General features: G+C 42.4%; 1 protein-coding gene across 1 annotated transcript in view; it reads left to right on the top strand.

The window, feature by feature from the left end:
* The window catches only part of LOC308326101 (calsyntenin-2-like), a gene marked incomplete at both ends in the record, with an annotated part of 48,822 nt that extends 46,234 nt beyond the window's left edge, over positions 1–2,588 (top strand). The window contains 3 exons of the mRNA XM_080778910.1: positions 1,135–1,255; positions 1,572–1,711; positions 2,391–2,588. Of these exons, the coding sequence (XP_080635036.1) occupies positions 1,135–1,255; positions 1,572–1,711; positions 2,391–2,588 (459 nt within the window). The remainder of the gene's footprint in view (positions 1–1,134; positions 1,256–1,571; positions 1,712–2,390) is intronic.
* Positions 2,589–16,942: the final 14,354 nt, after the last annotated feature.

Here is a 16,942-nt window from a genome sequence, read left to right as displayed (position 1 = left end):
GCCTCCCTGCTTGGCACTCAGCATCAAAGGGTTGGATTGGGGGGTTAAATCTACTAATGAAATGATTTCCGAGCGTGGCACGGCTCCAGCTCACCGCTCCTTGGCTGCGGCTCACTGCTCCGAGATGGGTCAAATGCGGAGAACAAATGTTACTGCGGTAACGTGTGTGGCAAATCGTATGACTTTAACACTGGGTCCACGCAAATACAATGCACAACACAACCTGACTCATACAGGGTTCCAGTATAGTTTAGTTCAATGATTCCCAACATTGTTAATGTCAAGGACTAACAGTTTAAGGCCAGTTTTAACTGGCCTTAAACTGTTAGTCCTTGACATTAACATTAACAACATTAACAACCTTCACAACAGATTGATGTATAGCTGATGCATGAGACTTATTTACTGATGCAAGCTCGCAATGCATTTCCAATGGGAGTCACATGGTTTGACACAACATTTTTGTTGTATGAGGGGGAGGGGGGGCAGTCGAAACACAGCCGGAAGCCGCACAACAAAAATGTTGTGTCAAACCATGTGACTTCCATTGGAAATGCATTGGGGCAAGAAGTAAACAAACCCTTTGCTTACATCTAGCATGCATCAATGTTGTATGCTAGATCGAAAGATGTGAGTCAGGCCAAAGGGTCCATCTGTACACTCTCAGAGATACATCCGTTTGGGACCCTGCGTTGAGAAACAGTGTTAGAATGGTTGAATTACTTTTTTTTTAAACATTTTATCACAATTTCAGTATTGTGTGGTGTTGGATGATTATTCTTACTCTTTTCTATTCTGTAGTTCACTTTGTATGATAATAGCTATAGGGTTGCCATTTTTGCATTTATTTGTATCTGCTATGGGAATCTTGTTATTGACAAAGCAAAGGAAGCCTGTACCTCGTACAGCCTGCACCTCGTAAGATAACGTATAGGCATAATGTTTGTATTTTAGTTCTTCAGTTCTAAGGTCTCTTTTTATTGCCCTCATCCCGTCACTTTATTTCTGCACAGTACATTTTAGCGCAGCAGTGGTTCATACACTGGGGAGGATTTGGGAACCCTTGAATCTGGAGAGTTCATTGAAATACTGAACGTGTAGTAATTGTAATTGTCCCGCCATGCACCCCTTCAGGTCAGTGTTCTTCATCACACGGTGCCCGTGGAGCATGTCAATCACATGGCTGCCCAATCACAGTACCTGAGACCTGTTCATCATCCGGTGGTGTTCCACACCCTCAACGCACATGTGTCAGGTAAAGCTAGACAGCATGACGGTGTCCAAACAGCAGTGTTGAAAGAAGCTTACTTAAGTAAAAGTACCAGTAAGACGCCTCAGGTGTCTTACCCATCGGGCCGCTCTACCGGCCACTGCTACCCTGATGTGTAAAACGTACTTGTTTATTGGAAATTCGACTTTCAAATATGTTGTTGTTGTTTTCTCTCTCTCTTTCTTCCTCAAATCTCTCTTACGTCTCGCCTCCTACCAAAACCATATTAACTTGTAGTATATGTACTATGTAGCATGTGCTATGGTCCATCGTTGTGGTGATGTCTCTCCCTGTCCTCTAGGTGCTGCTGTTTCTCCATCAGTGACAGTGGTGATAGTGGTGTGCATCAGTAGTCTAGTGCTCATGGCTGTGATGGGCATCTACAGGATCCACAGCACACAGCACCAGGACACATCCGCCCTCACCATTACTGTTAATGAGGTGAGGCTGTGTGTCTGTGATATTACTGTTAACCCCATGGAGGTGAGGCTGTGTGTCTGTGATATTACTGTTAACCCCATGGAGGTGAGGCTTTGTGTCAGTGATATTACTGTTAACCCCATGGAGGTGAGGCTTTGTGTCTGTGATATTACTGTTAACCCCATGGAGGTGAGGCTGTGTGTCTGTGATATTACTGTTAACCCCATGGAGGTGAGGCTGTGTGTCTGTGATATTACACAAAAAAGCAAGAGCAGTGTTGTGCAGACTGCACTGGCTGACTCACTTTTAGAATAGATTTTTACGATTATTTTATTCACTTATGGCCTGGCCCCTTTTCAGACATTTTGGAGCCCTACACCCCACAAAGAGGTCAGTTCAGCCTGCCCTTCTATGTACTGTACTGTACTGTACTGTACTGTACTGTACTGTACTGTACTGTACTGTACTGTACTGTACTGTACTGTACTAGCCCTCCTCCCTGGCCTTTATATGTGTCTGTGTGTTAGGCTGTGCAACAGTGACACTTGGTGGTGAACTAACGCTATAACGCTATTTTCGTGCTCGGACACAGGGTCACAGGGACACAGGGACAGACCCAGCCACACACATAGCTGTCTATAGGAGTGGTTGCACCACTCAAAAAACATGTTTGTTGTTTGGGTGTTTTGGTTCTCTGTAGAACACGGGAGCCCCACAGACTGTAGGGGGCGCCGTCAGAGGGCAGACACACACGGAGGGAGAGGATGAACCAACGGGAGACGTCTGGAGCAGTGAATCATCTGACAGCGAGGATGAGGACGAAGAGCAACTGGAGGAAGAACAGAAGACACAAGAAGGACACATGCAGAAGAGGAATGGGACTCAGCCTCCATTATAAAAGGACACATGCAGAAGAGGAATGGGACTCAGCCTCCATTATAAAAGGACACATGCAGAAGAGGAATGGGACTCAGCCTCCATTATAAAAGGACACATGCAGAAGAGGAATGGGACTCAGCCTCCATTATAAAAGGACACATGCAGAAGAGGAATGGGACTCAGCCTCCATTATAAAAGGACACATGCAGAAGAGGAATGGGACTCAGCCTCCATTATAAATTGATGCAATGGTTCTCTCACACACACACAAGCACGGGCGCACACGCACGCACGCACACATGTACACGCACGCACACGCACGCACACGCACACACACACACACACACACACACACACACACACACACACACACACACACACACACACACACACACACACATTTTGTACAACTGTCTATACCTTAGATTAGAAGACATGAGCAATTTTTTAATAATTACATTTTTTCAACTATTGTTTGGGGGAACATTTTTTACCTGAACGCTGAGGTCGAAAAAAATATAGCTGGTCTGCAAGCTCACAAGTCAACGCATCAGGAGCTTGTAGATCTGCTATTTTCAGTGCATGACACAGGCTTGCAACTAGGTATAAATCATAACTCCCCTAACCCTAAATTACTAATGCTAACCCTATTATTTTATAAAAATCTGTGGCAAGTGTGTTATCAACACGTACATTTGTATAGTATGTGACAAACTATCTGGACATTTCTGAAGACAAGTACAGTAACTAAGAAATGCAAACAATAAATGTAGATGACAAAAAATGTATGTACAATAGGCTATATGCCTAGTCAATACCATGGTGTTTAGGTAATACTGTACGCGAAATGTATTGTATGTATTAATTTCTTTAATAAACACAAGGAAATTTAGTTTCTTTGCAATGTATAAAGGTAGTGTTAAGTGTCAGTTGTTTTTGTGTTTTTATTTCGTTTTGTTCTTTGAAACAAGTGATTTTCTCCCCTTTGTTTCTTTTATTTTCTTAAAAAAGCAATATATTCTGATTATTCTGTAATAATTGCTATAGAGTGTTTGTTCAGTAACGGGGGCGGGCTGTCTATCCAGCACTTAACAAACAGAAAACAACATTTTCGAGTGGGTTCCAATTTCATCCAATCAGGCGAAAAAACCTATACGCAATAGCTTACATTTTTATAGTGTTCCATTTCCAATTTTTACAGCGTATGCATTTGATTCGGTAGCCTATCAAGAAGGTCTGCATCTCAGAAGGTTATGATAATGGTTATGATGTGAAAGTAAGTAAAGAGTGAATGCAGAGTTCTGAAGGAAATCAAGAGATACAAATGTAATGGCAAAGGATACAAGAAAACATTGCATTATCTTGGGCATGATCATGTGACAGCATCATTCTGGGAGGTTAAGTGAGTGTGACTGTGAAGGTACTGTAAAGTCATGACTGATTGGATGCATGAAAAGGAACCAGCATACAGCATTTTGCCATTCTCTTCGGCCGCATGTTTACATATGTGTGACTTTGGGGGTCCTATTACTGTTATGTATGAAATTCAGTTTAACCTCTTTGACCCTGTTATACTTTAGCTATTCAAAATAGCTTTGCGACTCAATCCTGAAGATCAGCTTTTGTTTTTGTTAATCTAGAAAAACCTTTTTTGAATAATAAAGAAGTAAAGAAAGATTTTGCGTCATCTGTTTGCGTCACCTCTCCTCAAAACGAACTCATGGAATCCTAAATCCTTAAATGTGCACAATTAGAGGCGCGTTTCACACACTTAACAATAATAACCTTGTTGGGTTACAGCTGCACTGTATCGTCTGAGCCAGTAGATGGCGGCACAACACCAGGACCCAGGCCACCAGTCCAGCTGAGCTGCTGAATAGATTTTAGTTGTAAATGTCAAATCTGCAGAATTGTAGGGTCCCAGAAGTAAACTGTAGCCCTTACAAAAAAATAAGAAAAAGATAAAGACCTCTCTTGTGTGTGTGTGTGTGTGTGTGTGTGTGTGTGTGTGTGTGTGTGTGTGTGTGTGTGTGTGTGTGTGTGCATGCATTTATGGATGTTTGCATTGCAGGACACTGCTGGGCCTCTCCTTCACCCCAAGGTCCCATAACTCTGACCCTGTCACAGTCACACACACACACACACACACACACACACACACACACACACACACACACACACACACACACACACACACACACACACACACACTGCATCGAATGAGAGGCAATAGCCTATGCTGAAAGCTCCAAGGTCCCTGATCACTGCTGATGGACGCGTGATGAATGCCATTGAACCCAAGTATAGCCTATCTATGACTATGACACGCACACGCACGCACACACACACACACACACACACACACACACACACACACACACACACACACACACACACACACACACACACACACACACACACACACACACACACACACACACACACACACACACACACACACACACACGCACGCACGCACGCACACAATTTTACACTAAATAGAGTTTCAGGCTGATGTGAAGTGCTCTTATCTAGAGTTCGGCCTGCTCTGTGACCCTCACGCCTACATATGTCCCACCGCCGATCTGACCGGTATGTCTGCGTCAGCTTGGTCCGAGTCACATAGCGGTCGGTTCTGTCATAGTTTTACTATTGCTGTTGCTTGTTGTATCTGTCCTTCTGTCTCTTCTGCCCTATTTCTGGGGGACTTTACTGCTCCTAATTTACATTAATGACATGACATCAGCTTGCAACTGCAATTTGTTCGCGGATGACTCAGCTTTCCTGGCATAGGCCAGGAACAAATTGCTGGTTGAAAAAACCTAATTACTGCACAAGGCTTGCTGATAACAAACATCACACATAGAAGTAAAACTGAATCCATTCTGTTTGGGTCAGAGAGAGAGAGAGAGAGAGAGAGAGAGAGAGAGAGAGAGAGAGAGATTCAGCACAAACATGTTCTCATGGGGATGGAGAATTCATTCTAGTATTAAAATGTGGTAAGCCCTGTGACTCTAAATTGTGACTCGACTGCACCTCCTCCCTCCCTGTGTGGCCTGATTGAGAGACTTGATTGGGCAACCCAGCTGTAGACTGTGTTTGTAATTGGACTTGGATCTGTATTTAAGTAGTGTTCTGTCTTGTGTTTCGTTTCTGGATTGGATTGGTTTGCTTCCCTGTATGTGCTTTGTTCCTGCTGCTTGGGTTGCTATTCCTATGTTTTGACGTTTTCCCCGTGAAGTTTGTGATAATGCTGGCTGTTGGCCGGAGGTTCCAGGGAGTAGTCCGCAAGTATATTTCAGGCATTTTATTTACCTCCAAAGTGCAGTGACAATACAAAAAGTAATAAATACTGGCCAAAATAACATTCCAAAAATAGGAAACAAAATACACCTGCTGGCTAAACTTTAAGAACAGATCTTGAGAGACTGTTACAGGCTATTTAACCTTCGATGAGGTCCTGGGCTCCCTGATGTCTCTCCTAGCCTCAGGTAATACTGAACTGCCTCCACCTGCAGCAATCCTGCTTTTATACAGGTGGGGCAAACAATCCCCTAATCAGCAAGTGGCAATCAATTGACTCAACCACACGGCCAACTAAGGCCTACGAGTAATCTTCCACACTACTATACTTTAGAGGAATATACACTCAAACATATTTCAAAGGCCCAATTCATTCACAGGGCCTAACATAAAGACCAAACATAATACACACAGGAACAAACACCCCTCCTCCTCTACAGTACTTGGCACCCTCCAATCTAGAGAGGAGTGCCAGCACTGCAGAGGAGAGACGGGTGACAAACAGACCAATGCAACTTCAGTGTCAATAAATACAAATAAACATTTGAAACCCTTTCAACCATTGTGTCTATAGGGCACGGGCTGGCCTGGCCCGTGACAAAGTTGTACCTGACTTACACTTCCAGGCATTGTCTTGCGGCTGTTCAAGACCAAACCTCTTTGTTGAAAATTGCTGATCTACAAGCAATTTGAGCTTGTAGATCGGATATTTTCAGAAGAAGTTCTCCTCAACATAGGGATGGTGCATGGTTGAAGTCATCATACTGTACATCATCTCATTCTGGCAAATCACAATTTGCATCCTCACTTTTGTGAGGATGCAAATTCAATGAGCTAAGTGACGCAGAATATCGTTGCAGACACCAACAATTTCCATATATATATATATATATATATATATATATATATATATATATATATATATATATATATTCCCGTAAATCAACACCAGGCATACTTCATCGTACTACAACGTCATATAAAAGCTAAATACTGTATATATCAATTTGGGGGTCCTTGACAAGAGCTTGTAGATCTATCCGCTGTCTTTCGCTGAATGTTTGAACCCAGAAAAGGGATGCTAAGATTCAAGTACTGTAGCGTTTGAGTAAAATGCACGTAGTTAGTTTGTAACCACTGGGAATCAATGGTGTGACAGAGATCTCACGCCTTGTTTTGACACCTTGACACTGTGAAAGATAACAGCAAGATAATAAACAAAGGGAGAAATCCACTCGGGGCGACTCACTGTGAGTGAACACCAGTTCACTGGCATGTGACCATGTAGCCATAAACTGATGTTAGCCTAAGATTTAGACTCTCGTAGATGTATTTTATTGATTCTAAGTGTACCTCTTACACTACATTTATATAGCTACAATTAGTTGCCACTTATTTATTATTAAATATTTATCATTAATATAATAATGGTAGACTATTATAGGAGCACTTCACCCATTATATATCTTTTTTTATCGTGTTTGAACTAAGGGACCAAACATGCTGAACTGTCCACAGTCCTCCACTGAACGTGTGCAGACGTGTCCATCTTATGATGAGCATTAGTGAGGACCAATTACATGAACATAGTAAAAGTTGTCTTTTGAGTAGAAAATCTGATGAGGATGAGGATGAGGATGAGGATGATGATGACGGTGACAACGACGATGACAGGGGGAGGTAAATAACCGAAGGCGTGAGAGGATGAAGGGGTTGTTTAGATTTACGGCATCTATCAGCGGTCCAGGGCTGTCAGGAGGTTGCTGAATCCTCGTCTTTTGTGACAGAGTGCTTCGTTAGAGAGCCCCTGTTAACATTTATGGAGGCTCAGATTGATGACACCTGCAGAGTCCATGCTGAAATTCACCCCCTTCCCGTAAACTTTGTAACTTGTTTTTATTTTCTTCTCAAACAAGATGCGACATGCCGCCAGCATCAGTCATAGTAATGATCTCTAGTCTGGTGTGAAGCCTATCTCTCGCTCTGTGTGTGTGTGTGTGTGTGTGTGTGTGTGTGTGTGCGTGTGTGTGTGTGTGTGTGTGTGTGCGTCCAGCCCGGAGGCCCGAAAGATAGAGAGAGTCAGAGAGAGTATGAGTTATGGTATATTTTATCTCTTTCTCACAGAGCAGCTCGTTCTTTTGGCCTTGTTGAACAGGTGTTTGCTCAGCTGTAAATCTCAATGAAAGCAGTCACATTTATTTTTTTTACTTTTGTTTGTTTTTTTGTTTTTACATCTTTTCCCCTACTTCAAACGACTCACAGAAGACATACAATACATACATACTGTACATAGACTACATACTCCTTCCGGCATCAAAATCTTTTCACTGATGTCATTCCGAGCTCCGGGTGGGCGGTCTCAGAACTTTTCATCTGAACCCATGCACCTCCAGATTAGGATGAATATTTTGGGGGATGCGGGATGGGATGGGAAATGTGTATTAATCCCGAGATTGGGACAGGAATGAAAAATCCACGGGAGGGGGCAGGAGCGAGAATGACATCAACTAGCCTCATTATACAGTATATTACCACAGATTTACTGTTCGTGGTGCCATTTCTTTTTAATTAAAACTGCATGAGACACAGTCATCTAAAAAGAACATCAAAATCCATTGCCTTTTCTAATGACAAATGTATTAATAAAAACAAAACAAACAACGTGAGCGGGATGGGAGTGGGAGTAATTTTGAGTAGGAGTGGGATGGAATTAACCTGGCTATAATAAACCAGACCGAATCAGCCGTTGGCAAAATAAAATTGCCTGCCGGTAGATTACAGTCTGGAGAGGCTCAATTGTACGCCCATTTCCTACACCAGAGAACTGGTGTGGCCAATCGGGACACGGTATGCAATATGGGCGGGCTTTGCTACAGTGACATTCAATGCTTGAGACCTTTGACTGACAGTAGCTCCGACCAATTGCGTCAAAGAGAAAATGTTTGAACCCGCCCCCCGGGAAACAAGATCCATACACAGCATCTCCAGACTCAAATACCACACGAGTCTGGCTTAATGGCCAGGCTAGGATAACCTTAACAGAAGATACATCAGCTCACAGGCCTTTGAAGTTCCTTCCTAATATGATCTCGTTTAGGGGGATGCGGGATTGATTGGGGCTGTCGTTGGTGTCGGGTTCATATATCAACTATACTCCTTACAGAGGAGACCCCGGGCATGTCTCCATGTGGTGGACACTAACCAAAGCAATGTACTTGAGTACGATACATATTAAGTACTGTACTTTGAGTTACTTTATATTTTGTTTGAGAAACTGTTCTTTACTTGAATCTATTTTAAAGCTTATGACTTTCACTCCATCTACGTTTATGACTTAATCCATGCAGTTGCACTACATTTGTAATCTGTAATACAAAACCAAACCTGAGAATAGTATAGTATATAGTATAGTATTGTAAGTGTTGAATTAATAATCAAAATAGTAGTAGTAAGTAACTAGTTAGTAGTAATGAAACTATAGTGGATTAAAAAAAAGTTCTCTTCTGAGATGTAGATGTATATATAGGTCTTAAAAAAGTATCTCAAAATTGTACTCAAGTAGGCTACAGTACTTTACAGTAAAAGCTACTCAAGAAGTGTGTCTATTAAAATCCCCTTGGATAATGAGTAAAGTCACGTGACAGGCTGGGGAGGGCGTCAACCAGGGAATGGAGGCGGGGCATTCGTCATGTTCATTAAATGTGTGAATAATTTATGTTGCAGAGTGCACGCACACCCACGCGCACACGGCACGCAGGCAGGCACGCATGGGCTCTTTCAACTGGCTCATCCCGTTGAAGTGAAGACTGACATGTCTGTCGCCTGGAGAGCCGTAACCGCTGGACACCTTGTCAAACACAACACACACGCACACGCACATTTTTTCAGTAGTATACTTGTGAGGACATCTTTGGACAGCATCAAAAGTAGCTTAAAATAGCAGATACATAGCAAGGGAAGAAACTGTCTCTGTCGCCTAAGCTCGAAACACACACACACACACACACACACACACACACACACAGTTATTTTGTATTGTAGTGGATATTTTCAAATCAACATCAAACTATGTCATTAATACCTTAAAGTTGGTGTGTGGAAATAAGAAGTCAAGTCCCCCCATTCTGTGTTGCCTAGAACTGGATAACTGATTGTTGGGGTCATGTGATCTGTGACATGGTAGGTGTACTCTGCAGGCCAAAGATTAATGTCAATGTTGAAAATGAGTGGTATTCACCTTTACGATTTTCACATGTATGTGTATCTGCATCAGTATTCAGTACAAAAAACCCCCAAAAAACTAATAATGAAATCTGAATGAACGAACTGAAAAACAAAATGCAAACACCGGCTCAGAGAGATAGAGTGGCACTCTGGGACGGTGGTATTACGGTTTCCTCCGTCGTCAGTGTGTGAATGCAGAGTTTTGGATGCTAAGGGCACAACAGGAATGCATGCCGTTTATCATGTGGAGTGGACGTGCAGGTCGGAGCGGCGTGATATCCAAAGTGTCCTTCAGCACTGCGTGTGTGCAGTGTGTGTCCTTGAGCATTGGTGGAAAGAACATCTACTTAAGTACTGTACTTTGAACTGTTTAGCTACTAGTTACCTTGAAGAGTTTGATTATTATGACAAAACATAGACCTACATTAACCACATCAGCCCTATACATTTCAGCCATTTGAAAGTAGCCAATCTACAAGCTTGCATTGGGAGCTTGTAGATCTGCTATTTCCGGGCAATCTCCATGATGAATACTCTTAGTTTTGGTACTTTAAGTACATTTCGATGCCAATACGTTTGTACTTTTACTCACTCAAGTACATTTGGAATTCTGAACTTTTACTTGTAACAGAGTATTTCTACATTTGAGTACTTTTTACACAACTGTCCTTGAGGAGCCCCAGCGACCCTCTGAGTGGCTCTCTCACTGTATGAATCACTCTGGATAAGACGGATAAACGCCCCAACGGCGACAATGGGCACCCGGGACGATTACCTTCGATGCACCTTTGCACTTACGATAACGCACGGTTATTTCCCTCGCTCGCCGTGACCCTTAACACTCTTTTCAATGACAACTTGATTACATTTCATAGCGCTGTATCAGACCCCCCCGCCCCCCCTATTTCAATCCCTCCCCATGATTCTCCCTCACTGGATCTATTTCCATTTCCGCCCCGAGCCAAGCGTGCGATCGGTGAGTATAAGTGGCAGGAGGGTCAAAGTTCGGCCCCTAATCATGTGCAAACGGGACAATAATTCTGCTCACTTGTCATCTCATCTTAGCGCAGGAGGCTCTTAGTATTTTATCCAATGTTTAATTTCAACATACAGGATTGAGGGAGCTCAATGGGGGCCAGCCCAAGGACAAGGAGCAATCTGTCATAAAAACCTCCGAGAGAGAGAGAGAGAGAGAGAGAGAGAGAGAGAGAGAGAGAGAGAGACAGAGAGAGAGAGAGACCGCTTTTGTTGGTCCCACGGCATCAGTTCGGAACCTTAGTGTTCATTTAATTCAATGATTTCAGTTGACATTGAGATGGTCACGCATTATTATACATTATTTTGTACACTCTCAATTTACAAATCGTGGATAAATGAACACTGCAGATTGTATTGTGTCTCAATAATAAAGAAAGGACTGCAGTGTAGCATTGGAGCACGGGTTTCAAACGTGTTCATGTCAAGGAGACTTTCATCATACGTCTTCTCCAGATCAGCTGCTACCAACTCATGAAAGGAGGTGGTGTTAGAAGGACGTGGTATTTGAAGGAGGTGTAGGAGGAGGTGGCCACAACATTGGTGGACTGCCAATGAACTGTCAATTCAATGAGATTTTAAAGTATACTGAGTAACCTTTTCAATTAAGCAGCAATGTCAAAATTGGCTAGTGTGGAGGGTGGATCGACAGTGGACGTCAAGAAAAGAGAGAGAGAGAGAGAGTGATCAATAAAAACAACTATTTCTTTTAAGTAGGCTAGGTAAGATACAGATGTGCCATTTGAGAATTTCACACGTCATGCCATTGGCAAGACAGTGGATTTCCAGTAATTTTGTCAGAACATTGTCAGTGAGAAAAGAGGACATTTTGCAAATGATTATTATTATTATTTTTTTACAATTTAAAGAAGTGTTGACAATGCTATATGAATTGGCAAGGCTAAACAGTGAAAAGAACCTTGGTAAAACAAGTATTTCCAGGAAAAAATCAGACCAGTCTAGGGACATACCAGTAGACCAATTATTTGTTTACAAACATTGGGACTGGGCGCACTGGTGACTGTTTCATGGACAAACAGGCTCTGCTCCCGTTCATGAGCGCACCTCCCGTACTTATGACAGCGACTGGAGGTGTGGTTTTGAGGACAACTTATTTGAATTACTAGTATTGTTCACACACACACAACAGAAACCAATGGATTATATATTTCAAGAGTGAGAGAATACAATACAAATCCCAATCATTCTTCCTACACACTGGGAGAAAAACAGCACCTGAAAGTTTGATGGGGCATTCTTTACACGCGAGTGCAGCTATAACTTTTCCATTGCATCTTATGAGAGGCAGGGTTCTTCTGCTGCCGGTATGCACGTGCATGCTGTTTCTGAGTCTGACGTCGTCTGTTAAGGCGTCTATAGGGACATGCTGTTCCTTGGAGTGGTTTTGCACCACTCAAAAATGCAGGAAAGGTACAGGAAAGCCTGAAGTGTTGGCATGGCACATCATAATCCTACTGTACATGATAGGCTATGGACATTACACCTTTATGAAAGACATGTCAGTCTAAAACCTGATGTCTTATGTCTGATGAGTACCAAAAAAGACTACAAAACTACAAGGAGATGTGCACATGTAGCAGAGTGGCTCAAAGCCTCTGCCTGATGGCCTCACAAGTCTAATATCTACCCCGGTCCCTTTGGTCTAGTGGTTAAGATGTTGGACTTTCACGCGGGAAAGTTTGAATCCCGGGTGTTACACACGCATGCCCGGCTTCGAAGATAAAGTAATGCTACCGCGGCAGCTGGTTTAAATCGGTTAAGGTGCGAGAATAATAAAATCAGTACTCAGCGTGTGTAAGAATAGTCATAACAAGACACTTTCAAACTTTGAAAACAGAGTACGGTTTAACATGTGATGAAGCTACTTAATTAAGGTTGGTCATTGAGCAGAGACATTATGTTCTGGTGGTGGAGAACATCCATAATTTGGTCTCTAGAGGGCTCGATGGTTCCATTAGGAGCAAACACTCTCTCGCATTAACACTGATTGATTCCACAGACCCACATAACCAGTTCATTCCATCAATTAATATGATGGCTTCATCCAGAGAGAGCACACCACCACACCGCTATGAGTTCTGTGATAAATAGCTTCAAAACCATTTCATGGGACATCCTGTCCTTGAGTGCAATGGTTCTCAAAGTGGGTAAGTGAAAGTGGCGTAGGACCACTACCAGTTGACCTGTAGTAAGTCTCATGGTCGGGGGGGTAGGACCAAGGGATTTGGGATTTGTTTATAAACATTTTGGTATTTCCCAGCTAACATTTCCCCGCTAGCTACCGCCTCCCGCTGTCGCCTTCACAGCGTAGCACGCCCGGGCTGGCTTGGACTTCCCCCCGCTGTCCCCGCGACAAACGATCACGCCTCAGTTAGATTTCCATTCCTCTGCGCAACAGTGTGCATTTACAGCCCTCGTGGCGCTGTCCTGAGGCTTGCCCCCCCCCGCCCCTCTCTTCCTCTCTTCTCTCTTTCTTTTGCGCTCTCTCTCTCTCTCTCTCTCTCTCTCTCTCTCTCAGACAAGGATGTGCATCTTATGTATAAAATAAATCAATAATAATAATATTATATTTTGTAGGATTATTATGGTTTTTTTTTTAAACTATTATTGAATATAAATAAGTGGATTCTTCTTCTACTTCTTCTTGCAGCTATATTTAGTTTTAATTTGTATTAATAATAATATGTACCTGCAGACTATAGTAATTGTAAGTTGTAACACTTTACTGTGGTCGTGCAGTAAATTCACCCGTGAAGCCCCCCCCCTCTCTATGGTGAAGCCTGGGACCAAGGCTTCACCCGGCATGCATTGCAGGCTTCTCTGACTCTGTTGTTGTTGTGTTCAATGTGTTGTTGAGAATTGAGAAATGAGCTACGTAGGAAGACAAGACTCCACAACAAAGCCTTATATTTCGCCGTTTTTCTCCGGAGAAATTCAGTTGAAAGGTCAGTGTAATTTATATCTGATTTATACTGTGTGTAGTGTAATTGCACGTTTCGTTTCTAACGCTAGCAGAGGGAATAGATTACCGGTGTATCCGATCCGGTAGCTATAGCTAGCTAGCTAGCTAATCTATTGTCTGGACGGGGGTTAGCGAACGTATAATTCATGCTATTTTAACAGGTTTAAAAACAGCTCCATTGGAAAGCTACTGCAGCTTAAGCGTTATGGACGGTGTTTTATATTATTTCATTTTACAGACAAACAAGATGACGTTCCAAGACCCAGACGGTGGAGCCTGGGGAAACCATGAAACGCATTTTCTAAAGTAAGTATAGGCCTACTGTGATGACTGTGGACTTAAATATCAATGCTAATTTTAATCTTTATTAAACTGCCCTGTCTCTGCTCTGTCTGAACAGTTATTTGGTGGGAACCACTGAATTAAGTAATTACTTTTTGAAACAACTGAACCTTTTTTTTTACTGAAAACAAATTTCAATTTTGTATCTTTGTCTTTGTCTAAACTTCTCAGGACTGGAACCCTGCGTTCTCTACCACCCTGACCTGGTTTCTACTCCAGTTACATCATGGCAACAACAACAACAGCAGCTACATAACAAGGTTAAGCCATATATTTTGTGTAACTTCTGTATATATTGGCCTTTGTATCCTGCTGAAAATAGCCGATCTACAAGCTCTCTTGCCTCAAGTTTGAAATGTGTACCATTGTTAATTTGTTACCATCATGACATTTTAAATGACTGAGGTGTAGAAGGGAGATGAGCTTGTAGATCTGCTATTTTTCAACAGCTAACAGCTTTTAAAATAATCAAAACGTTATCCCACATTTCACAGCAGTGATGGTAGGTAGGCCTATTTCAGAATGCCTGAATTTACACTTGGTTGCATGGTGAAAATAGTCGATCTACAAGCTCATGTGTTGTGAGCCCTATACAAATGCAATCCATATCAATTTTGTATTTGATTTTGTTCAAATTACAGATGAGGAGGTCACGTGGAGATGATGGTGATGGATAATAAAAATGGTAAGAACATTTTCACATTTTGTCACATTTAGCTTTTTAGCACAGGAATAGAAATTAGAAAATGGCTGGGTTTTACCCACAGGGCAACTGTTAAGTCATGGATCACAAGCCAGAGAAATTATTAAGGTGAAAATAATTTATTTAATTAATTCTGTGATTTCAGACAAACTTTCGCTGGAGGAAGACCTATCGACTTCAAATGCAACCTCTGCTCTACCACCAGTCGGGTTTCCCTGACCCTCTACTATATGCAACATCCAGACCTCAAGGAACGCACCCAGCTTTCCGTGCTCGGACATACAGACACGGGGACATACACACATTGCTACGCTCAGAAACTCCTGACTCCACTCAGAAGAGAATTGGTGTTTTAAAGACTTAAGCACTTAAACTTGAGAACTGATATGTCTTCTAAATCCTCACAGATTTTAGTTAAAACGTTTGCAGCAAAATAATATATATTTACAGATTTGTGCCACATTTTCACGATGTTTCAAAATTAGCAAACTCGTTTTCAACAGCTTACAGCTTTTTAAATAATGGTTAAAGTGGCTAAAACCACTGGATCTTGGACTTCAGTGACAGGGACCTGGGGTCTGAGAGCCGGAGACGTTGGACAGGGTGCATTTTGGAACTTCTGCTGGCGGCCACCACCAGTCAGGCTTCATAAAGGAAGGAAACGGACAGGCATGGCAGGCAGCTCATCAAACGGTGGTCCGTGGCTCAAATGCTGAATAACTTTGGCATGAAAAGGGTTCAAACCCACCGCTATAGGGGTTTCCAAATGGACTCTTGAATGTATGCTGCACTATTTCTTGCTCAAAAGGTGAATCTCGATTGTGTGTTCTGTTTATTGCTGTGTAACTGTTATTGCAACATTACTGGGCCTACATAACTAACTCCACACAGAATAGACTTGGTGTTTTATAGAAATTAAACTTGAGAACTGATTCCACAAAATGTCTTCTAAATCCTTGCAGTTTTTAGTTAAAACGTTCACTGTGTTTGGGCCACATTGTCACGATTTTTCAAAAATAGCAAATCTACAAGCTCGTGAGCCAACAATGATGGTTAAAGTGTTTAAATGGTATGACTGTTTTCTTGTATTCTAAACTTGGTTGTTTACATATCTTTTCTATGTGCCTAAATTATTTCATTGTAACCTTTTTTTTTCCTAATAAAGAAACAAAATTAAGTATACATTTGCTGCTTTATTATGTTTCTATAAATATGTGGGAGGGAGGTGAGCATGGGGGAGGAGGGGTGCGGGGTCGCAATATATATTGGGGGGGGGGGGGGGGGGGGGTGTCATAAGACAGCTCCACGCTGTCCTGCTGCTGCCTTCGGTAGCTGACGTTCGAGGCGCGGCAGAGAAGCGGGGCGCCGGCTACACGCGCGTCGGCGCGCACGGCACACGCTGATCAAGAACGACGCGGCCACATCGTGCGACGCGCCCGGCGGAGGACACGATCGGCGGCGCGCGGCGACCGCCTCCCGCAGGCGGCGCGCCATGACTTGCTAGCTGGGTTGTTTATAAACATTTGTGATTTGTTTATAAACATTTGTGATTTGTTTATAAACATTTGGAATTTGTTTACAAACATTTGGGATTTGTTTATAAACATTTGGGATTTGTTTATAAACATTTGTGATTTGTTTATAAACATTTGTGATTTGTTTATAAACATTTTGGGATTTGTTTATAAACATTTGGAATTTGTTTACAAACATTTGGGATTTGTTTACAAACATTTGGGATTTGTTTATAAACATTTGGGATTTGTAAGTCTCATGGGGGGGG

Source organism: Protomyctophum bolini (assembly GCF_963924005.1).
Source record: "Protomyctophum bolini genome assembly, chromosome: 12".
In the NCBI taxonomy this organism is placed as follows: Eukaryota; Metazoa; Chordata; class Actinopteri; order Myctophiformes; family Myctophidae; genus Protomyctophum; species Protomyctophum bolini.
This window is presented reverse-complemented; position numbering and strand designations above follow the sequence as displayed.